At 35.4% G+C, this 26,021-nt stretch overlaps 1 protein-coding gene across 1 annotated transcript; it reads left to right on the plus strand.

The window, feature by feature from the left end:
* The first annotated feature begins 1,294 nt into the window (after positions 1–1,294).
* Positions 1,295–23,424, plus strand: SH2D1A (SH2 domain containing 1A). Its single transcript, XM_081277488.1, has 4 exons — positions 1,295–1,483; positions 17,774–17,837; positions 22,276–22,417; positions 23,294–23,424. The coding sequence occupies exons 1-4, from the start codon at positions 1,347–1,349 to the stop codon at positions 23,329–23,331; spliced, it is 381 nt and encodes a 126-aa protein (XP_081133614.1). The 5' UTR covers positions 1,295–1,346; the 3' UTR covers positions 23,332–23,424.
* Positions 23,425–26,021: the final 2,597 nt, after the last annotated feature.

The raw sequence follows: 26,021 nt of genomic DNA on the forward strand, positions 1-26,021 counted from the left end.
ATTTAAAAAGTCTTTTACATAATCTAAAGGTACACATATAAGGCTGTTCAGCTTTCAGCATTAAATAAAGTCTTATTCTGGTGATAAGTGGAGGACATTTTTGGGAGATGTTACTTAGCATATTTTGAAATAGAAGCCACACTATATAAGAGAAGGAAATGAGGTTGAAAGGTTTTTTTAAAAAAATTAATGACAGTTTAGGTTTAATTGTAGAAGAAACATTCTCCAGAAATGACAGAGAATAAAAGTTACAACACAGTCATCAACACTTGCAAAATGATACATAACAAATTATGTGGCTAAAATGCTGAAATCTGAGCCCTGTACACCAAAGTGTACATACACATCCACATAAAGACAAAGAACCAGTTAAATGATTCATTCTTTCATCTAAGACCTATTACATAGATAAATTTGAAACATATTTGACATGCTTTCCCCCCCGCCCCCCACTGTCTTGCTGAGTTGCTGAGGCTGGCTTTGAACCTGTGATCTTTCTGCCTCAGCCTGTTGAGTTGCTGAGATTATAGGCACGCACCACTGTGCCTGACTCTGCACATGCATTTTGATTTTTGTACCTCAGCCAGTATTTTGGGATCTTAGACAAGGTGTCAGGAAAAATCAGTATGTGTTCAGGACCAAGATTGTTTAAGGGACCAGTGCTTAGCATGTGTGAGGCTCTTAGTCTTATCCCCAGAACAATAAAAAAATAAATAACCTGTTCATGAGGTAGGAGGAGGAGGGGGAAGATTCCTCAAAGTCTGCTGTTCACCTATGACTTCTAACCTTGCAGAAAGAAGCCCCATGGCCATGTACAGTAGTAATTGTATACTTATAGTTTTGGTTTTAGACCTTTGGGGCCTTTCATTTTGTCATTCTGTTTCTATCACACACAATGACATGCATAACCTGCCTCTATCATCAACCTCTTTGGGGACAAATCATCCCCAGTGGCCCTGGAGGAAAATGCAAGCATAGAAGTGTTACGAAGCACTCCTTTCTGTGTACAAGGGCTACATGGGGAGCAGTATAGTCCAATTCTTGCAAGGTCCTTTTTCCAATGTTCCTCTCCTCTCCACATGAACCCTGTGTTGGAGAGCAGCACATCAAAGTTTGTGGCAAGTTTGAAGGAACCTAGCTGCTAAGTTGCTGAGCTGGTTTTAATTGAAGTGTGAAAAGGAGGTTTTAAGGCAGATACACAACATCCTGTTGTTCGGGCGCTTGTCTCTTTTTTGCACATCTGGCTGAACTGGGAGTTAGGTGGCTGATTTGTGCCTGGCTGTAGCAGCAGCGACAGAGTCCCTTTTACAGTCCTCTGCCTAGACCCACCCAGAGTCTACCAGGCCATGGATGCAGTGACTGTGTATCATGGGAAAATAAGCAGGGAGACTGGAGAGAAGCTCCTGCTTGCCACGGGGCTGGATGGCAGCTATTTGCTGAGGGACAGCGAGAGTGTCCCAGGCGTGTACTGCTTGTGTGTGCTGTAAGTATGTCACGACGGCGGCCTGAGCCTGCCAAGGGCACAGGTAGTAGTGGGCTAAAGCCAAGCTCATAGAGGTCTTTTCCAAGGCCCATCTCATGGCCTCAGGAATGCCTCAGGTTTGGCCCAGGGAAATGATCGGTGTGCTTTGGCCTAGGTTCCTCTCTGTGGATTTTGTTACCTGAGCCTCCTGCTCTCCAGACGGGCTTCACCACGGCTTTTTGTGGTGGGTGTATTACACACCCTTTATAGTTGGACAACATGGTCCAAAATTTACCTTCACTATGAGAAAGAACTGGGCTTTCGACTTGTGTTTTGACTTCCAGTAGAAGTCAGAAAGGTAAAGCCCTCGGATGGTACACTGTTTGGATTTGGGGCCACCAGCTTCTGAGAGAAGTAAAGGCCTCTCTCCAGCTTTTCAGCTTTCTATAAATGGGTTTGAAAGTGTTATCTCAAAGGAAGAGCATCAAATTCAGGGAGAAGAGGCAGACTAAGAAATGGAGTCCATTATTTTAAGAATGCAATATCAGTTAAATCAGAATGCTGAGGGGCAGTGTGTGTGTGTGTGTGTGTGTGTGTGTGTGTGTGTGTGTGTAAACTGCCTCTCCAGATCTTCTTATTTTGCTTCCTTTAGAGGAGCTATGGGGGGGGGGGGCGGGCAGGAGCTTTCAGAAACAGGACCCTTCTTGATAAAAGCTAGGACTGACAATAGTTTTGTAAAGAGTGCGGAGGGGAAAACACCTTTGTTATGATTCAGCTTTGTTCTTTGTCTAGGCATGTCTCAGTCTAAGGCCCATTTTGAACCAGATACACCTACCTCTTTGCTCCAGTGCTCCTGAAGTAGGCAGATCTGAGACCTAATCTTGCACTAGTTAGATGCTAGGCTTGTGACTTCAGCAAATTAATTTCTTAGCCCCTCAGTTTTCTCATCTATTAAGTAGGTACCATATTATAACCTATATCATAGGATTGTAAAGATTAAGTGCCATAATGCACATAAGAATGAGCATAGGACTTGAGACATAATAAATGTTTGGTGAATATAAGCTCTTGATATCATTATTATTATATCCTTCTCTCTTTAGTTGATTTTACTTTGTTATCATGGGTGTATTTCAATGGAAGGACCTAGCACAAGCATTGCTGTCAGTAGGATAAGAATACATATGAAAACACCAGTCTTGCACCAAGGATTTAGACAGAAATAAAATGAAGAAAAATGCTTGGTAGTGAGTTCAGTATCTGATGATACACAGCAAGATTTTTGAAGTACTTTCTACAGTGAAGAAACTTTCTGTATAGAGGATTTTCCTTGTATGTTGGTTTTGAAAAATAGTCAGGCCTTGTTTGTGGTAGTTCTTAGGTCATGCTTAAGTACATTTGCATAAAGTCTTCAAGGTGTACATGTAGATGGGCTTGGATCTTTATGTTTGCTTATATGATTGTTTTCCTTAAGGAGAACCCAAGGAAGGGTGATAAAGGCCAACTATAATTCTTATGTTTTTTTTTTTAATCAAAAGAAGATGAAGGAAGCCAGGAATGGTGGCGAATGCCTGTAATTACAGCAACTCAGAAGGCTGAGGCAGGTGAATTGCAAGTTTGAGGCCAGCCTCAGAAACTTAGTGAGGCCCTGTCTCAAAATTAAAAATAAGAAGAGATCGGGATGTTACACTGTGGTTAAGGGGCCTTGGGTTCAATACCTGGTGCTAAAAAAAAAAAAAAAAAAAAAAAAAGAAGGAGTGAATGGCTGGCAAAATAGGCTGTTTTAGAGAAGCTGACAAAAGAGGTAATGTGTTCCTCAACCCCTTAACCTAGAGGAAAAGTGAAGGTTCAAAAGAAGCCTGAGCAAGTATGAGCAGGCAAAGGCAGTGTGTCACAAGATAAACCTAAGGCTTCAGCCTCACCGGTCATCAGGCCATTTCTTAAACTCATTAGGCATGGTTCCCACTTAGGGTTTTTGTGCTTATTGTTCCTTCTGCCAAATATACATTTAGTTTAACTGGCTCTTCCCGCTGAGAGAGAGTACTTTCATGACCACCCTATCTAGAATAAATGCCCTCATCTTGTCACTGTCACACTCTTATTTTTTTTCTCCAAGGGGCTTCAAATTGTCTGACATTCACTTGTTTACTTATTTATTGTAGGCCTCCCCTGCAAAAATGTAATCTTCATAAGAGCAGAAATATCATCTCTGGTACCAGAAGCACATGACTAGTACCTAATAGGAGCTCAGCAAATGTTTTTGAATTAAATGAATGAACTGTTAAGGCAAGTTCTAGTCTTTGGGGAAAGAGCTTTGGACTGATATTAGGAGGCTAGGGTGTGGGCCCTGAGGAAGTTACTCAACTTTTCTGGGCCTTATTTTCCATATTTATAAAACAGGAATAGTAATTTATGTCTTAACTTCTGCAAAGGATTGCCATAAGTGACATATCCAAGAGGAGGCCTTTAGTTTTTTGACCATGTAGGACAGAACCACATAAGGAATTAACTTAGGCTGGGAGGAAATTCTCAAACATTCAAGTTTCTACCTAAAGAGAACTCAAGTTCTCCATGAAATCCTCCTTATGAAGGAGCAGAAAATAATAGGGAAGTTGGGAGTTCCTTTACTGTGCTTCAGAATGGTAGGCATACAGGGGCATCAAAGTCTAATGGGGCCCAGCAACTTAGGAGGCTGAAACAGGAGGATTTTGAGTTCAAAGCCAGCCTCAGCAACTTAGGAAGTCCCTAAGAAACTCAGTGAGACCCTGTCTCTAAATAAAATACAAAAAAGGGCTGGGGATATGGTTCAATGTTTAAGTGCCCCTGAGTTCAATCCCCGGTACCAAAAAAAATAAATAAATAAAAGTCTAATGGGGCTTTATTGCAAAAGCCAGACTGCTACAGAAGGAAGACACAGTGATACAATGCCTTTATCACAGTTTCTCAACTTATTTGAGCTAGCTGTCCCTTTAAATAAACATAAATATTTCCTTCCCCTTTTTTGCGTATGGCACTGTCATTACAAAGTCAAATTTTATTTTTGGAATAAACTGAACTCATTTAAAATCAAAACACTTATGCCTGTGATATACAGTAGAAATAACAATGTAAATGGTGTCATATGTATATGCATGAACAACAAGGTATAGCTCATAAACATGTATTGATTGCAGAGCTTACCCAGGATGCTTTCTCATTCTCTGCTGTTTATTCCCATCTAATCTAGAAAGTTTGGTTGAACTTTACTTTCTGTATTTTTATTGATGAGATACAAATTTCAAATGTCTTTCAAATTCTCATTTACACTGTACTTTCAAACTATTCTTGCCCCTTTGTCCAGTTCTGAACCCTCCAATCCTGGCTCTCATATGTGGACTTTTTTTTCTCTTCAGTTTTAGAAAATAGAGTCTCTTAAAACACTAAAGAAGTTTTCTATTTATAGGATTGCTCACCTTCATTTTAAATGAGAAGTTTTCCAAGTATTTTCTCTAAATAAATCTTGATTTTTGCATAAGTCTGTTAAAATACTTATTGATGATGGAAAAATTGAAAAGCATAGATTAATGGAACTGAGGGAAAATCATCTAAAGTTTATAACCTAATGACAACTGTCATTGAAAATTGAGTTTTCTGATTTATTTTAATAAGGTGAATTGCAATTCTGAGCATGGATATGCTTTTATGATATTGCATTCTGCAGCATTTCCCACTTAAAATGAAAAAAATTCCGCTCATATTTTAAGGCATTATTTTTAATGGCTCCACGATAGTCCAGCTAGCTACTGAACATATTGTGTTTTTCTTAACCAGGAACCTATTTTTGGACATTTGAATTATTCACTTTTTAAATTATAAAATTTATCATGATTAATATTTGAGATCATAAGTTTTCCTTGTTTTATGATTATTTCCTTGTGTGATTTTCAGATGTGGAATTTCGAAGTCAGAAAACATGAACAGTTTGGGATTCTTTACATACATATTTTTTCCTAAGTGTTTTATTCCAGTTTATATACTCACTAGTAATACATGAGAGTGTCTATTTTACTGCACCCTTCCTAAAAATGGGTACCCTTGTTAAAAAATAATTCCCCTTGAAATTTGGTGTCTCATTCTTTATTTTATATTTACACTCTGTTTTTCACTTTTTAGATTTCTTTGATTAGCAATTGAGTGTCTTTTTATATGATGGTTAAGCAGCTGTATTTCTTCGTTTGTGAATTGGCAGTTTGTGTACTTTTCTTTAACTTACTGTATTTAGGTTCTAGCACAACTTTTCAAACTAAATTATTAAGAAAGTTGCTTAGAAGCTACTTAGAATGCAAGATGCTTATTTTGGGAATCCTATTGAACACCTGGGTACTTATTTGACCAAAAATATAATAAAATTGACTGCTGTTATTCTTAATACAGTATAAATATAAATATCTATACATAAATTTATGTATACATATACATATGTATATATAATATACAATCTATATCTATATATGTATCTATACCTATATCTATGTCTATATACACTTATCCATACATACACATCCTTAATCTATTACAGATATCCTTTGTCAGTTTGGTGTTTGCCATTACTTTTTTAAAAAATATTTTCTTAGTTGTCAACAGGACTTTGTTTTATTTATATGTGTGCTGACAATCAAACCCAGTGCCTCACACATTCTAGGCAAGCACTCTGCCACTGAGCTACAACCCCAACCTTGCCATCACTTTTTTGATGCATGAAAATTAACATTTATAGTAACAAAATCTATTACTAATTTTCTTTGTATTTGATTTCTTCCTTTGTTTCATAGCTTAGAAAGTCCTTTCTCAGCTCAGGAGGCTGAAGCTGGAGGATTGCAAGTTCAAACCCAGCCTCAGCAACTTAGTGAGTCCCTAAAAAGGGCCGGGGATATTGCTCAGCGGTTAAGCACCCTTGGGTTCAATCACTGGTACCCCCACCCCCCAAAAAAAGTCCTTTCTCCTCCAGAGATGTTATAAAACTTTTTAGTGTTTGTTTTTCTTTAATTTTTTTCCCTTTGGTACAGGGGATTGAACCTGGGGATGCTTAAACACTGAGTCACATCCCCAGTCTTTTTTATTTTATTTTTTTAAATTTTGAGACAGGGTCTCACTAAGTTGCTGAGGCTAGCCTTGAATTTAGGATCCTCTTGCCTCAGCCTACACCCCACCCCCCAAGTTGTTTGGATTACAGGCATATGCCACCATGTTGGGCTGTTTTAAATTTATGGTTTTCTTAGTTTACTTTTAACTCTGTGGATAAAGGATCTGATTTGATTTTGTTGGCTGATAGCTAGCAATTGTCCCAATATAATTTTATTACTAGAACTTCCATTTTTTCATTGGTTTGTCAGCTTATTTTACCATCTATTAAAAGATTTTGCTATCTATATCTATCTATCTATCTATCTATCTATCTATCTGTTATTTTTTCTGAACTATTTATTTGGCTCAAATGATCTACTTATTCTTGTACCAATATTACTGTAGTACCATAATGTTTTTATATATTTTTAAAATTATTTGTTATTCTTACCTATTCATTCTTAGAGTTGAAATCTAAAATAAGTTTGTTAAATTTTAAAAAGTCCTATTAGGATTACATTAACTCATTAATAAATTAAGAAAAAAATTCTCATCTTTAAAGGATTTACTCTTCCTTTTCAAATACATGATGTCATTCCATTTCTATTTTTTTTCCATTTATAACTATCAATAGAGTTTTGTAGTTTTCTACCTGTAGGTTTTGATCATTTTTGTTAAGTTTATTTGTAGTTATTGTTTTAGTGAATGTGGTAATTTTTATCATAAATGGAATCTATTTCTACTATATTTTAATTTGCATAGGAAAGGTATTTTATATTTTTTCTTGTATTTAATCCAGTATATTAAATGCACTTATTAATGAGAATAGTTTTTAAAATATTTTTAGTTGCAGATGGACACAATACCTTTATTTTATTTATTTTATATGGTGCTGAGGATTGAACCCAGTGCCTCACATGTGCAAGTCAAGCACTCTACCATTGAGCTACAATCCCAGCCCTCGCAAATTTTTTTGTACTTCATTTTCTTTGGTTTTCTAGGTACATCAAGTTTATTTTCATCGAGGTGCATATTTATTCTCTTCTTATCCTCAGTGTAGATATAGCCATTGGGAAAGTCCTGGCTGCCAACTTGGATTGACTGATGGTATAAAGAGGAAAACTAATTTAAAATATTTTATATATTAGCTTGAAAAAAACAGCTTACTTTCATGATGAACATCCTTCTGTACATATCTGACTTTGCTACTTATCTGATGGAAGAGAAAAAAATGCTATTATGATTCTTTAGCCTCATGGACTCATAATAAAATCATTTGACATATGTATCTTTACATAAAAACATAATTATCCTTCTATCTTTTAAGATTTTAAAGGGAGCCAGGCATGGTGATACATGCCTGTAATCCCAGCACTTTGGGAGGCTGAGGTAGGAGGATTGCAAATTTGAGGCCAGCCTCAGCAACTTATTGAGGCCTTAAACAATTTATTGAGGACCTAAGTAACTTAGTGAGACCCTGTCTCAAAATAAAAAGTAAAAAAGGGCTGAGAATGTAGCTCACTGGTCAAGTGCGCCTGGGTTCAATTCTAGTAACAAACAACAACAACAACAAAAAAAAAAAAAAAAAAAAGAAGAAGGAGAAGGAGAAGGAGAAGAAGAAGAAGAAGATTTAAAAGGATGACCAGGAGCAAAGCGCCTATCAAATAACAGAACTGGAGAAGTGGAGGAGGAGCAGTGATGAAAAGAAATTCTAGCTTCTCAGTTATAATACGTAGAGAGGAACAGTGTGGCAAAAAACTTGACATTATAACTTAACTTCATTTAGTGAGAAATTACAACTTAAGTTACATTTAGTTTTTGAATTTTGTTGTATATATATATATATATTGAGGCCACATCCTCATGATAACTTGGGTTACCAAAATTGGAATTATCTGAGCACAGTTCATTAATGGCAGAGTAATCTTGAAGACCAGCCTAGGATTCACATTTACCCCATATAGACAACCAAAGGGCAATTCCTAGGCAATTAAACCAAATGCTGATTCTGGTTGATAATGTAAATTTGAAGTTGAAAAATTAGTATGAAGATGTCATTATCTTAAGCAAAGGAGGTGTTCTGGGTTGACCTCTTCTGGACTCTTCACCTGGCTTCTCCAGCTCACTTCCTTGCTCTCTCCCTCAGTGCATAGCTCCAGCCCTATGTCCTATAAAACTCCCTTTCTTTTTGAGAATTATGCTTCTGAAATTTTCTTTTAAGACCCATATATTAATATATTCCTTCTAATATCATAGCTGCATCATATATTGCCAGTTAAGATCCCAAATCTCCCAGCCAGATCCTCTGAATACATATCCCAGCTCTGACCCTGAACTAGATATTTTACCTTAAGCAGGTTGAACTTATTGTGCCTCAGGCTTCTCATCTATAAAACAAGGCATGGTGATAATAATAGTAGCTATCTCATAGTGTCATTACAAGGATTATTACATGAGTTCATATATATGAGGTTACCACCAAATATATGTTTGCTAATATAAGTAAAATATCTATAAATAATTTCAATACAAAGTTAGACCATCAAAATAAATAAAATTTTAGTGGAAGTTCAGTGGGAGAAGAGAATAATTTATTTTTATGACTTTTCAAAATTGATATTACACAGTTTTACCATTAGTTTTGAAGATGAAAGACTTTTGACTATTCCAGAAATTCAGATTTGCTCTGAACAAAAGAAATTTTGACCATAGGAAATTCATAAACCTCTTGAATCAGAACAGAGTCTCAAAAATAATGGTTTTATATAGGTTGTTATTCCTCTGGATATAAAACATTTGTTTAAAAAATCAGTCACATGATTGTGCCTTGGATTTTCCATCTACTACTATTACTTTGTATAGACATACACAGTAAGGGAGCTAGCTTGTTTTATTTGCAGTGTCACGAAGAAGTCAGATGTAACTAAACTTTTTCTTTTGTGTAGTTCTTGAAGTGGTAACTAGGAAGGAATTGATGTGGTTTTGTCAGTTCGAAACCAAGATCTGACCCCACACTGACCCATTGAGAAAATAAGAAATAAGTTGAGTGGTTTTCTTCTTCTGCATATCTAATTTGAAAACTTTTAAAGGCTTAGGGACAACTTTTGATGAAATAAAGAAAAATTTTAATATCAGCAAAGACAGGATAAACACATGCATGTGGTCATTAAAATGCAAAATATTAGTTATGAAAATAAAATATTGCTAACAATTTTTCAAAACTCCATGGTTCTCTACCAATTATTCATTTCCTGGATTTTTTGATGATAAATTTTAAATTCCAGACTTATCAGCCAGTCCAAAAAACAGCTTAATGGGGACATAATGTTAAAATTACACTACATCCCCCCCTCTTTGGTACCAGGGATTGAACCCAAGTTTGCTTAACCACTGAGCCACATTCCCACCCCATATATATTTATATTTTTTCCTCTTGTAGATGAACACAATACCTTTATTTTATTTTTATGTGGTGCTAAGGATTGAACCCAGTGCCTCATGTGTGCTAGGCTCTACCACTGAGCTACAACCCCAATTCATCCCCACCCCTTTTTATATTTTATTTTGAGACAGTGTCTTACTAAGTTGCTTAGGGCCTTGATAAATTGCTGAGGTTGGTTTTTAACTTGCAATCCTCCTGCCTCAGCCTCCTGAGCCACGGGAATTACAAGTGTGCACCCCTGCACCTGGTTTATACTACATTTTTGATTCATCTGTATTAATAGAGAGAGTCAGAATAAAGATAATCCTGGAAGGGATATAATAATTTTTAAAAATAAATTTTATGTCCTTTGTCAATCTCAAAGTCATAATCCTAGGATTTTTTTTTGTTTAAAAATTTGTTTTAGTTACTTGACCTTATAGGGAGCCAAACACAATGATGCATGTGTATAATCCCAGTGACTCTAGAGGCTGATGCAAGAAGATGGCCAGTTTGAGGGCTCAGAAACTTAGTGAGTTCCTCAGCAATTTAATGTGACCCTTCCTCAAAATAAAAACTTTAAAAGAGCTATGGATATAGCTCAGTGGTAGAGTGCCCCAGTACAGTAAATAAATAAATATTACTGTTTTGTACTATAAGCTATAGAAAATAAAACTATAAAATTTGGTTGGGGAAGAAGGAAGTAAATGGTTCAGTAACATGTCTCTATGAAGACTGAAACAATTGACAAAACTTTAGCTTATATTAAAATAAAATTACATTAAAGCATACACTAAGTGATTGTAGGAGAGATGGTATAGAAGTGCCCTGGGTAGATGAAATAGGCCAGTTTGACTTTGGGGAAGTTATCATCAATATTCCCAGTAAGGCATGGACATTCTCTTTGCACTTTAATCAGGACTTCTGTGACTTTAATGTTTATACAATTCCCCTGAAAACATTCAAATACAGACTCTAATTCAGCAAGTCTGGGCTAGGGTCTGAGAGACTACATTTTTCACAAGCTCTAGGTGATGCCAATGCTATTATACTAGGTACACAATCTGAGTTTCACTGTTTTAGATCTCTGCCATCCATGACATAATGAAAGTTGGCTGCCAGAGATCCTTGGTCAGTTACTTTAAAATGGAAGTCTTGACTTGCTGGCTTATTTGAGGGGCAAAACAATTTTGTTCATTCAGAAATTTGAGAGATTTGTGGTGGTGGGTGGGGGAGGAAATTGTTAATATTAGATGCATTAATCATGAGAAATTTTGTGTGCCATTGATACCAAGTTGTTCAGAGTCTGAAGGAGGTAAGAACTTTTGAAGTGGCACTTAGGTTCCTGCTGCTTAACTGAAAGTGAGATAAGATCAGATTCGTTAGGAAACAATTTTCAAAACAGAGTCATTTATTTTGACTAAATGAGGCTGAATGATGGCAGGAAGATAGATTCATTGTATGTTTTAGAGACCACTTTAGAATGTGGGAAACCAGTTGCTTACCGTTTTACTTGCATTGTTGTTGAGATTTTAAACAAAGTATTTCCATGCCACCCTTCATGTTGCTGAATTTTTTCTATTAATTGCTTCCCATAGGAAAATGGAAGTAAAGACCTATGTTGATTCCCTGCTTTCATCTCCATTTTGCTGTGTGGCTTTAAGAAAGTAACTCAAAGTTTATGTTTCAAATTCAATGGCGAAAAACGATAATTGAATTTCTTTACTTGTTCCTTGTCTAGGATTTACTAAAATCAGTGGACTGTATGGTAGATTTCAATGGCTACAAACAAAACAAAACAAAAAGACTTTAATAGTGTAATATTTTATATTTATTGAGCATATTATATATGATCTAAATATTCTGGCAAATCTTCATAACAAAAATGAAACATTTCATGTGATAACACAAGCAGTTAAATTGACATTTTGTTCAATGTCAGGAATCAAATGAACCTGATTAGAGTGTTTTAGATGTATTTCTTTGTTCTTTAGGTAATCCTTACTGATTAATATTGGTTAAAGGTACAGTCATTTAATCCACATTTTAAAGACTTTTACTTTTAAAGGGAGTTAAGGCAAATGTGGTCATTGACTTAAACATGACCTTGTCTTTGTAATACTTTAGCATCATCTTTTTATAACTTTTAAAACACTGATTTTTAACCAGATTTTAGTGTCTTAACCGAAGATCTCTATTGATTCAAACTTGTGCCCAAGAATAACAAGTAGAGCTGGGCATGGTGGTGCATACCTGTAACCCAAGTGGCTTGGGAAGGTGAGGCAAGAGGATTGTGAGTTTGAAGTCAGCCTTGGCAACTTAGTGAGGCCCTATTTCAAAATAAAAAAAAAAAATAGGCTGGGGATGTGACTTAGTAGTTAAGAGCCCTTGGTTCAATCCCCATGTACCAAAACCAAACAAAACACCCCCCCTAAAAAAACCAAAACAAAAAATATTTATAAATAATAAGTAGAAAATGTATTAAATAAACCCCTGTTGATTAACATTCAGATTCAAAATTTAAAATAATTCAGTATGAAGTTTACTTGCCTTTCAATGAGTTAAAAATTTACTAGGCAAATTATGAAAAAAATGCTCAACACCACTAATCAAAACCAAATGAGATATTACTTCACTCAGTAAGAATGGCTATAATCAAAATGACTAAAGATAACAAGTGATGGCGAGGATGTGGAGAAAAAAGCAACACTTGCACATTGTTGATGTGGATATAAATTAGTACAGCCATTATGGAAAAAATTCCTCAAAAATTTAAAAATAGGTAACTGAGTGCTGTGGTGCATGCCTGTAATCCCAGCAGCTCAGGAGGCTGAGGTAGGAGGATCATGAGTTCAAAGCCAGTCTCAGAAACTGCGAGGCACAAAGCAACTCAGTGAGATCCTGTCTTTAAATAAAATACAAAATAGGGCTGGGGATGTGGCTCAGTGGTTGAGTGCCCCTGAGTTCACTCCCCAGTACCTCTCCCCAAAAATTAAAAATAGAAATACTATATGATCCAGCAATCAAACTACTAGATATCTATCTAAAGAAAATGAAATTAATGTGTTGAAGAGACATCTGCATTCCTGTGTTCATTGCAACATGATTCACAGTAGCCAAGATGGCAAGATAAAGAAAATATGATACACATATGTATGGAATACTAGTCAGTCATAAAAAGAATGGGATCTTGTCATTTGGGACAACATGGATGGAACTGGAGATTATTATGTTAAGTGAAATAAGCAAGGTACAGCAAGACAAGTACTGCATGATCTCATTCATATAGGAATCTAAAAAAGTTGATCTTATAGAGGTTGAAGGTAGAATGGTGGTTATCAGAGACTGGGGAACATGTGTGGGGGAGAGAGAGAGATGGGGGGAGGTTGATCAGAGGTTGACCACACTGTTACAATTAGATAGGAACAAGTTGTGGCCTGCTGTTGCACAGTAGGATGATTATAGATAACAATAATGTGCTGTACTTTTCTAAAAGCTAGAAGAAAGGATTTTGAAGTTTTTTGACATAAAGAAATGCTAAATATTTGAGGAGATATGTTTAACCTGATTTAGGCATTATACAATGTACACATATATCAAATCATCACATTATCCCACGAATGTAATTTATTATTTAAAAACTTTTTTTAGTTGTAGATGAACACAATACTTTTATTTTATTTGTTTATTTTTATGTGGTGCTGCTGACTGAACCCAGTGCCTCACATGTGCTAGGCAAGCATTCTACCACTGAGCTACAGCCCCAGTCTAATACACATGAATTTTATGTTCTTATTTGCCAGTTAAAATGAATTTAAATATTAAAAAATTTTAAAAAAATTCATTAGGCAAATTCAGTAGCATTACCATGTATCCTAAAATAAATTTTTATCTGTTGCAGGAGGGATCAAGAATCCAAGTTCTAGAATCAAATGGTCCTGATTCAAGCCCCATTTTTTTGGAGTACTGGGGATTGAACTCAGGGCCACTCGACCACTGAGCCACATCTCCAGCCCTATTTTGTATTTTATTTAGAGACAGGGTCTCACTGAGTTGCTTAGTGCCTTGCTTTTGCTGAGGCTGGCTTTGAACTCATGAACTTCCTGCCTCAGCCTCCTGAGCTGTTGGGATTACAGGCATGCACCACTGCGCCCAACTGAAGTCCCATCTTTGTTACTTGATCTCTGCTCTGGCTTTAGTTGCTTAACTTTTCAAAATTTCAGTTTCTTTATCTCAAATGAATTTCATAATATATAGCTTATAGAATTTTTGTGGGATTCAAAGGAGATAATGCATTACTATGGACTTGTGTTCTCCCAAATTCATGTTTAAATTCTTATGCCAATTTGCCTGTATTTTGAGTTAGGAAATCTAGGAGGTAATAAAGATTAAATGAGTCTATAAGGATAGGATATAAGGAGAGGGAAACACACACACTAAGAGGTCATACGAGCACACTGCAAGAAAGTGACTGCTTACAAGCCAAGAAAGTGTCCTCAGAATGAAACCTACCTTGCTGGCACCTTGATGGTAGACTTTCCAGCTTCTACAACTATAAGAAAGAAATTGTTTAAGCCACCTAGTCTATGGTATTTTGTTATGGCATCCAAGCTTAGTACCACAGATGTTGGTACTGTGGAATAAGGTGCTGCTGTAACATATACCTAAAAATGTGGAAGTGGCTTTGGAACTAGTTAATGGGTAGAGGCAGGAAGAATTTTTGGGTGCATGCTAGAAAAGCCTATTACCATGTATAGATTTTTGGTAGAACTAAAGTTCATTCTGATGAGGTCTTAAATAGAATTGAAGAAATTATCATTGGAAACTGGAAGAATGATCGTCTTTGTTATAAACTGGAAAGAATGTGACTGAACTGTGTTCTGGTATTTTGTGGAAAATAAAATTGTGAGAAAAGAAATTGGATATTTAGTTGAGGCCTCCCTCTCTCCTTTCCTTCCTTTCTTCCTTCCTTTCTTCCCTTCTTTCATGCTGGGAAACAAACCCAAGGCTCATATATGCTAGGCAAGAGCTCTACCACTGAACTACACCCCCAGCTCCCTGAACTGAGATTCCTAACCAAAGTTTTTAAGGGGTGACTTGGTTCCTTCAGCTTGCCAAAGAAGAAAGATGAGTTGAGGAAGAAATTGTTAACCAAAAATTAAATACTTAAGGACCTCTGGGGAGTGAAGCCAGGGGCCCATAACCACTGGACCACATCTCTAGCCCTTTTTATTTTTTGAGATAGGGTCTCACTAACTTGCTGAGGCTGACCTCAAACTTAAGATCCTCCTGCCTCAGCCTCCCAAGTACCTGGGATTACAAGTGTGCACCACTGTGCCCAGCTTCTCAGCTTATATTGCAAAAATGGAGGAAAATTGTTCTAAAGAGAATATCAAGGGTGTGACTGTACTCTCTCCTTAAGGAGATTACCCATGACGTTAACTATTTATCTCAGCAGAATCCATGAATAAGTTTGAACCAAGTAACAGAGACACTGACAGTTTGTAGCAAAGGGAACAAGACAGCAGGGTAGATTTATTTGGCTTCAAATATGCTTTATCCGGCACGAAAAGGGAAGGATGACATGAAGGCAATTCAGAAGTCACCAGGGCTGTCATTCCCACCACAAACCCAGAGTGCATAGGCCTAAGGGTCAAGGTTGTTGTGCCAAAGGGCAGTACTGAGGACAAAACAGCTATATGGACAGGGCTAGCTCTCCAACAAAAGAGGGCAGGGGCTCCTCCACAGAGATGTGATGGTGAGTCTGCTATCCCTGGAGGCTTGAAGGGCAGAGTGTTGAACTAAAGATTATTCAGTAACCTTAATTTCTAATGGAAATTTTCTTGCTATATTTTGGACTTGCTTGATACCTGTTACCTTTGATTCCAATTTCCATCTATTGGAATGGAAATATCTATCCTACCATTGTATTTTGGAAACATGTAACTTGTCTGGTTGCATAGAAGAGAAATTTTGCCTTGAGGTGAATGGTACCTTGAATCTCATCCATATATGATTAGATGATATTTAGATAAGACTTTGGGTTGCAGACTTTAGAGTTGATGCTAGAATGCATTAAGGCTTTTCAGGTTTGGGGGATGGAATGAATGTATTTTTCATGTATTTTTGAGGGGCTAGGGATGAAATTCTAAGGACTGATTTTGTGTCCCTAAAATATGTTTCAATCAGTTCCCCTCAATGTGACTGTAGTTGGAGATAGGCTCTCTAGAAGGTAATTAGGTTAAATGCAGTTATGAGTAGGGCCCTAGTCTGATAGGATTGGTGGCCTTGTAATAAGAGGAAGAGAGAGACATCTTACTCTCTTTCCCTGTACTCATGCACTAAGGAAAGACCATGTGAGCACACAGGCAGAAGTCAACTGTCAATAAGTCAAGAAACAAGACCTCAGTATGAAAACCTTTCTTGGTGGTAACTTGATCCTGGACTTCTAACCTCCAAAACTATGAGAAATACATTTACATTGCTTAAGCCATCCAGTCTATGGCATTTTATGGTAGCTGAGGAGACTAATGCAACATGTAAAAATCTTGGCATATAGTAGAAATCGATTGTACAGATATGTAAAATGCATGTAAACTAAATAATGGAGGAGACTGTTTACCGTATTTCAAATGACAAGCTTTTTAAAGTACATTAGCAGCATTCCTTTTTTCTCATTGACAAATTTTTATTTTATTTGAATCAAAATAATTGTCCATATTTATGGGATACAGTGAGATTTTAGTATATGTATACAATACGTGTAATGATCAGATCAGGGTAACTGGCACATCCATCACCTCATACATTTTTCATTTCTTATGTTGAGAATATTTGAAACCATCTCTACTAGCTATTTTGAAATATACAATTATAGTCATTTTCAACCATGGTTATCCTGCCATGCTATAGAATGTTAGAATTAATTCTTTCTATCCAAAGGCACCCTTGTACTAATTATCTATCTTCTTCACCTCTTTCCCTCCTCCACACCCTTCCCAGTATCTGGTAACCACTATTCTATTCTGTACTTCTTTTAAATCAACTTTTTTTTTGCTTCCACATATAAGTGAGAATGTGTGATGTTTGTCATTCTGTGCCTCACTTATTTCAGTTAATGTAATGTCCTCCAGTTCTATCCATTTGCTGCAAATGACAGTTTCATTCTTTGTTAAGGCTGAATAATATTCCACAGTACAGGATTCTCTTAAAATTCCAATTACTATTACTACTATATTATAATATGTTATGGAGTAATAAAGTAATATTGTTACTCTATATTAGAAACAATTGCAATATCATAAGAAGGGTTATATTCTTACATAATTATATACTTATTATATGATGGTAATATTATAATTAAGAATATCAATATTACTATTAACTTAAGTGGGCCTCGGGGTTCTTATCCTAGTGAAAATTTTTCACCTTATGGCCCTCTGTGTAAAAATAATAAGCCTGTCATTTGTTAGAACTATTTAATAATTCATTATTTTTATCAATGACAATAAGTGCCTAGTATATTTCCATCTAAGCAGTCTTTCCACTAGAAAAATCCTTATAATGTGAATTCCCACTTTTAAAAAACATGAAAAGATAAGGAGGGCTCTCTATGAGCTGTGCCTAGGCAGATACAAAGACTCGCTGGCCTTCGCTTCCTACGAATGCAATCGCACCATACTTGTGCATCCTAGTATAAATAACATTTATATGTAACAGTAAACTCAAATTTAGAACATCCATCGCTCTTTTGGAATTTTTAGTAATGGAAATTTATTCTTTCACAGGTATCAAGGTTACATTTATACATACCGAGTGTCCCAGACAGAAACAGGTTCTTGGAGTGCTGAGGTATAGCTCTTTTATTTATTTTTGCTTCTGTGGGTATCAGGGAGGTGTTTGATATTTAGGTTGGCTTTATAAACGAGAAGTCACATTAAACATTATCAAAGTATTCATCAAATTTAAATCACTAAAGCTCGTATCAAAAAATTTTCATGGCTTATTAAGTAATCTTTAGAGAATTTTGGTCCCAGTCCTGTTCAGCCACCATTGTGTGGAGTGGTCTCACTTTGGGGAAAGATAAAAAAGTTGAAAGATTGTGTCGAACTTTTTGTGCATAAATGAAGTTTCAGAAAGCCTATAAAAGCCAATAAAATAGCTGGACGCAGTAGGGCATGCCTGTAATCCAAGCAATTCAGTAGGCTGAGACTGGAGGATCTCAAGTTCAAAGTCAGCCTACGCAACCTAGCCCTGTATCAAAATTAAAAATTGAAAAATAAATAAATCAAATGACTAGGGATGCAGTTCTGTGGGTAAGTGCCACTGGGTTCAATCCCTAGTACACAAAAAGTGGGGGAGGATAATTAAATCAGATATATTTCTAAGTGGCCCCAATAGAAGTTTGGTGCTGTTGGGAATTTAAAAAAACTTAATTACTGTTTTCTAAGAGTTTATAAAATCCTTCAGAGACATAACATGAAATTAAACAGTAGTGGGCTTCATTGTCAAGTGCATCCAGGTTTCAGGTCTGGTCCCTGTTTTTCCCCAATAGGCCTGAGACTTTGGATAGGTTACTTCACTGTTATGTGAACCAGTTTCTTCATTTGTAAAATGAGTCTGAAAATAGTTCTTTACTCACAGGGCTCATTTCGAGGACTAATTGAGGTAATGCATGAAAAGAATCTTTTAGTCATAGGGCCTGGCACCTAGTAAAAATGTGAACTCTTGAAAATTGTTGAACAAAGTGATTATATATCGTCCAATGCTGTGTTATCTAGAACAGGAGTTCAAAGAACAGAGAATTTCCAAGTATTAGGGTGGTCAATGCTGCTGTGTGTGAGGAGGCAGTAGGCCCAGCTGAGCCATGATTGGAAGCCTATGGAGAGTTGGAATAGAGGAGAGGATACATTGCTGTGTTTTTATGATATGCTCTGCAAAATCCTAGTGTTCTTCTGTCTGGAACACTGGGGTTTCTTGCAGCAGGTGGGGGGTGGTGCAGGAGAGGAGGAGGTAAGTGGGTATATTTCTCAGTATCTACAACTTGGATTCAATCTGAGCAGATCCCTTTTTATTTTACTTATAATCTAGGGCTCAGAGTAATAGTTCTTTACAACAAAGGGTTCTTGTGACTTTGAAAATGTTTGAAACTCACTGTACTATTCTAAGAAAGGCTTATAGAGTGAAATCCATTTCCATGGACTAGAGTTGTATGGTATATCACTTCTTATCAATCATTGAGGCCTCTACTGAAACTTTTAACTACATATGCTTTCTATGGGTTCTCCTTACAGCTGTCCATCTTTATAATGAAAGTATAAATGCAGTTTATACATAACTTATATATAATAAAATATAATGAAAATTTATTATGAAATTTTGGAAACCTAAATGCTAATATCAACATTTATTAAAAACTTAGTTTATGCATTTAGGAAACTCTAAAGTGTACATTTAAAAAATTAAAAGCTCAAAGCTTTACAAATTCATCAGTAAACTTGAAAGTACTAATTACAGAGTACAAACATTTTGAACTACTTAGATGTATTAGGGCAAGTTTTCAAACACATTATTACTTTATACCAGGATAATTAATACTATAATAATAACTAAAGGAAAAGCAATATCATTTCTAATCAAAACTGTTCCTGCTTATTTTTTAAAATACTCTATCATTGAAGAGATATTAAATAAGAAATTAAACTTCATTTATCATGAAGGATAGTTACAAATATGTGTGTGTGTGACCAGAAATAGTTCTTGTCTCTAGGGAAGTATCCTTTGTTGCTGAAAAATATTTTCTATGAATGGGATCTCAGATTCTTAGAGTTTAACAACCTTGTTTTTAAACGTGTTTTCCTCCATTTCAAACATAGCATCATATGCAGATTGTTACACCCTTGTGACCAAGTTAAAGAGAAGGCTTATTGAACATAAATGCCCCCTCTTCCTTCTGTTTAATCTGACCCTGTTTATATAATGATATTGCAATTATCTGCACCAAGAGAGCAGAAGATTGGCATGGATTATCCCCCAATACAAAACAGTTCAAAATTGTTTATTTTTGAAATACATATTGCATTTTTTTTCTGTCTGCTGAATTTGCCTTCTTAGTTATATTTTTCTAAGGTGAATATTAAACTAGTATGTATTCTTGGATCTCATATCACCTGACTAGAAAAATTTTCTAGAGCATATTGAAGACCAGCTGTGATCCAAAACATGTTTCCATGGATAGCTAAGAGGTGACAGTATGGGAAATGTACAGATTTGAATAACAGCTGAGTTCAGTGACAGGATGAGAGTTGTCAGTGGTACTATTCTTGTGGTAAATGTATTTTCAAAATTGGGTAAATGATAGATATTTATACTGCTTTTTGGAATAACATTTTAGTTTGCCACACTGCAAGAAAAAATCATGGCAGTAATAATCCATCTTTTGTGAAAAGATTATACTAGAAGTCTAGGCAAGTCTGAGATTTGTTTTAAGGAGTGGGATGAAATTGAACTTTGGATCCAATTAATTACAAAAGACAAATATTATGTGTATTTTTCATTTTAAGTCGATCTTTAGTCTAAGCTATTAACTTAGCTCCTGTGACTCAGGGTAAAATTTTGCTGAATTATTAATTTAGAAAATTCTACATATAGCTAACTATCATTTCTTAAAATGTGAATTGTCAGCAGTACATTTGTAAAGAATGTACTGACCTCTCCCTGCCAACTTTAGTGCCTTTGTGCTTTTCTGGGTCTTTTTTATCACAAGATCAGTAGATACTAAATAATTTTACTTATTCATGTAAACAAAACACTATAAATTAGGTCAATCATGTGCTAAGAAAATATTACATTCCAAATTGAAATTATTTCTACACATCCAGTGCTGTCATTTTTCTCTGTCGGCATGGATAATCAGTACCCAGCAAAATGATGCTTCTGTTGATAAATGGTTTTATGAGCCACACGAATAGTTAAAAAGATGTGTGATTTGAAGTCTTTCCACAGAGGGGAGGGTATAGTTTCTCCTCTTGGTGGTGACTCTGACTTTATTAGAACCATGCTGTTTTGGATGAAGTCTCAATAGAGTTTTAGGAAGGTGTCTGGAACACAGAGATTGAGCTGGGTGGGAGACTGTTCTACATCACTAGAAGCATATGAATGGCCATTAATTGGGAGCTAAAAGAACTTTTGCAGTGTTTTTGATGGAAAATTACTTACCCCAATGTAGAAAATGACCAAGAGTTAGCATGGACAGTCTAGTTATTTCTAGCATATTGTCTATTTGATAGAAGTCTGCATGCCAATCTTCATGTTTTCTCATTAAATGTTAAAAAACAAGCAGCTTCCACCTCAAAAATTTTCCATATAGAATAGCTGAAAAGTAACTTTCTAAAAGAAAAAAAACCTAGTCATTGTTCAATTGCTCAAGCAATACTAATTTATTTTATGTAAAATGACAGTTTTGAGCTGATGCCTAAAGCTTGGCTCATAAACTTCTGCGGGAAATTGTTATTGAATTCAGGCAGTGTTTTTGCAAGGGAACTGATGTTAGGGAAGCAAAACATTTTAATAGTCACCTGCAAATAATGATCTCCTTAAAAACAAATAAATAAAGGTGACCTTATATAGCTTTTCATTTTCATGTCACAGGGAAAATCTTGTCACAATACAATGCTGATGGGGAGAGAAATTTGGGGGAGGATAGGGAAATTTCCCAAAGAAGAAAAACTTTAATGTGAGGGATGAAGCAGGACACAGAAGGTGAAAAAGATGAGGACTAACTAGCCATGCATTGTGTATATCCTAACAGTCAATTTTTAATTTCCTGTGTAGTATTTTGTATTGTGAAATGATGTCAGGGAGGAGGGATTGTTGGTTGTTTTTGGGTTCCTCAGTCTTTTTATTAATGACCTGTAGGATCTGTGCTTTTTCTATGTTTAACTGCATCCCTCTGTTGCTAAATTCATTGTGGGTAATGGCCTGTATACCCTTAGAGGTTCAGGGTGTATAATGGATAGCAGGCAGGAAGGGCAGGGCAATGAACAAGAGCTTGTACAAACTAATACCACTCTTGGGAGAACTGAAATGACAGCTCATTAGCTCTTCTTGCAGGGAAATTCAGCCAACCAAAGTAAGCTCTTCTGGGATGTTGTTTTTTCTTCCTTATGTTTTCAAATATTTGAAGAAGTTATACAAATGTTACTTCTCTAAGCATCCCTCCCACATTTTGTAGGCCTTTCTGTAGTATTAAGAGGTAGGTAAATAATTTGCTTGGCCTTTTATTTTCCAGACAGCACCTGGGGTACATAAAAGATTTTTCCGGAAAATAAAAAATCTCATTTCAGCATTTCAGAAGCCAGATCAAGGCATTGTAATACCTCTGCAGTATCCGGTTGAGAAGTCCTCTGCTAGAAGCACACAAGGTACTACAGGTATGGTTCAGTGTTGAGTTTTGACAGGGTTTGGAATCTGAGTGGTAAGGAATCAGCCTATTAATAAGCATATAATCAATTGCAAGTTCTGTAAGAAAAATATAATGAATAGATACAGCCAGCAAATCAAGAAAGAGAGGTGACTATTTATGTGCCATAATTTCAGTCTGCTATACTATAAGCTTGTCATAAAACTGCAAAAATATAAAAAGTTCCACGAAGTCACAACTTCATTATATTTTATTTTTTGCAGTACTGGGGATTGAACCTAGGGCCTTGTATATACCAGGCAAGCACTTGACCACTGCACTATATTCCCAGCCCTGAGGTGATATGACATTTTAATCTCCTTTGTCCCATCTTGTGCTTTCAGTCTTTTTAAAATATAGATATACACTTGATCTAAGCCAAAAGACTGAGAAGCAGTTCCCTTTTGTAGCTATATAAGTACCATTTCACTTTGCTAATCTAGACATAAATGATTGAAAGATGGGATAATTCAGAGAACTCCTGGGCTGTCCTTTACCTTTGCCTGGTAAACTAGTTTTTTTGTTTAGGAATATAAAGGCTAATGTTAGCCTAGTCCACGTGATTTTGATTTCTGAATTGGTGGTGCTTGAATGAATTATATTTTACTACCACAAATGAAATTCAATTGCTAAACGTTTTTGTTCCACTGCCACAAATTGGCTAATTGTTCTTTTCTGCCCAATATGCCAGGCTTTATAACACAGTTTTAAATAATAGTTGCTTGAAGTCTATCAATGCACTGCATCACTGTGAATTTCAGGCTGTTGGAAATTTTACAACTTAACTTGTAATCGTAATCCTTTGTAAGTTGATCTTTTCTTGATTTTTGTTATTCTTTTTCATTAGGGAGAAGAGATTCTGATGTCTGCCTGAAAGCACCATGAAGAAAAATAATACACTTTGTACTTTATTTTCAATAATTTAAATATATGCTAAGTCTTGTATATTGTAGATAATATAGTTCAGTGAGCTATAAATGCATTTCTAACATCATCATAGTCCTGTACTGGAAGTATGTAGTCTGATGTTAAAGTTGAAATGGATATTGTAGATAATGAGAAGTTTTGAAATGAGGACTGGGAAAAAATAATTCCTTAGGTTATTTTTAGTTATTATATTTACAAATAGGAGACAATTTAAAGCATAATGAATACTTTATAGAGTAATGTCAGTTCTTGCCAAGTATAAATAAAAATAATCCTCTTTTTTTATAAAAAGCACCATTTTTAGTGAAATGTTATTTGATAGTTACCTATTTTTAAATTCTTGCTTGATTGTATGGTGGAAAGGTGGTTGGTGTTCCTTGTCTTTGTCGCATGCAGTTCTTCACTCGATATGGTGTAATAGGCTCTTTTGGGAGTTATGAAGAAGTATGCTAAAATAAGTACTAAAGAGTAAAGAATTTTGCTTAAATCTCAAAGAAACCTTCTTGCCATGTTCTGATATTGGGTAGTAAATTTCGCAGACCATTCTGGAATTTAAAATCTTATGCCTTACATGTTTATTGTATTTGATGCTATAGGTTTTGAAATTATATTTGAAATCTGATGAACCATATTTTTATTTTCATTTTTTTTTCTGTCTACTACACGTAAAGACTCATTTGAAGGAACTCTTCAGTAGCTGTGGCTCATGATTGATTTGTGAGCAGTCTCCCTATTAGGTAACCCTTACAAACCATCGGAAAGCTTATGACATATTAATTTTTAACAATTCTGAGTGATTGAAACCTGAGTGAGAGTCAAACTTGTATTCAGTATTTTCTTCTCACATTTATCTATTCAATATTTTTATGTTTGATTATATGCCATGTTGCTTCAGGGCTCCCAGAATTCACTTACTTAACAAACATAATAGTGCACTGGGGGTAGAGGAGTAAAAACATTTGTTCCCTACCTTCACAAAGTTCACTGGATAAGAAGACAATATAATAAAAGACAATAAAGGAAACTAAAAATGACAAGAAAACAACCACAATAAAAGTCCCTACATACTTAAGTGAGGTTCTCAGTGTGTAGGTAGACCTGTCTTTAGAGTCAGAATGAATCACCACAAATACTTTGGTCCGTGGTCCACAGGAAAAGGCTGTTTCATTGTAAGCTAATATATTGGAATTCTGGGTTATGCATGAATGTTATGAGCTTGGTTAATAATTAATGAACTGCTTAGAGAGCTGGTTAGATCTGATTTCTGAGCATTTAACATGAATGCTATGAGAATGCAAAGGTGGAGTATGGCCGTAGGAATGCATGGTGGTAGTTCATCATTTCTTGAAGAGCCTTGCTTTAACTTTTAAAGGAATTCAGAAAACCTACTTTTAAAATAAAATTTATATGATTAAATAAACTTTAAATATTTGTAGCTTGCATTTAAATATTTAATACATGTAACCATTTTTTTTTACTTTTTCTAACTTGTTAATTCTGGAATAATTTTAAATATATGAATGATGTTTGCTTTTATGAGGGTCTATTTTGGAAAAAGTTTTCTGGAATTATTAGTTTTTTTACATTCTAATGTAAAATCAAAAGTATTCAAATGCTTTATTTACCTAATTTGTCTTAAAATATTCCCTTAAAAATATTCAGAGACAGATGCTAATTAATAAACTAAATAAAGCACTCATGTAGGCTACCTTACTTATCTTACTGGACTGATTCCCTGGAAAAGATAAAATCTTTTTTGCTATTGTCAAACTTTCCAGTTGATGAGCCTATCCTATCTTCTTTGCTTGATCTTTTATTCATCAAGTTTTTTTTTTTACTTTTTCATTACCAACATGAGCATCATTATTATTTCTCAGTATGTAATAGGTTGCACCTATACAGAAAGGTCATTTCTTGCTGTATCTAAAATATTGCCATGTTAACATGAACTGGTAAGATGCTGAGTCGAGGTAGAAAAATGCAGATCTAGTTCCAAGCATACACCTCTCTTTAGGGGAAAAAAAAAGTGTCAGCAAGCCCACAAGGAACATGACAGCTTATCAAATACTAGTTTATTTCCTCTGAAATTTGTTCTTAAGAGATAAGGTCAGCTGGGAGACAAGCTTAGGTAATTGTTTGTTACAGGCAGGGAAACTTGTGGCAGTGCATAGGTAGAATAAGTCTACAGAGAATATCTCTGATCAAGTCCTCTGGTATAAATAATGTGCTGGATTTAAGGTATTCTTTGTGATAGAATGGATAGAAAATTTTAAAATGTGAGAAGTGTTTTCAAATCTATTAAGAATATTTTGACATCAGCTCATGTTTTATTTGATTTATTTTATTGAGCTCAGAATCTAAAGTCTATTGATAATAAAACGCAGATTTTCCCTTGAGTATTTCAAGGTTGCAGGATGCCTAGTTTTCCTGTGATGGTATCATAGATTCAACTTTCCCATCTGTGTTTGCCCTTACAGTAAATGGGAATCCATTGTTTTACTGTTTGCAGCTAAGAATGAAGTTAAACTATCTACTTTGAACTTTTTTTTATAATTTGGGATCACTGGCTAAACTTGTAATAAAAGGTTGAATTCTTATCATTGGGTTATTTGGTTTGTTTTTTAGCCTTTTTTTTTTGTATTTCATTA

The sequence above is a fragment of the Spermophilus citellus genome (assembly GCF_964194105.1).
Source record: "Spermophilus citellus genome assembly, chromosome: X".
Lineage (NCBI taxonomy): Eukaryota > Metazoa > Chordata > Mammalia > Rodentia > Sciuridae > Spermophilus > Spermophilus citellus.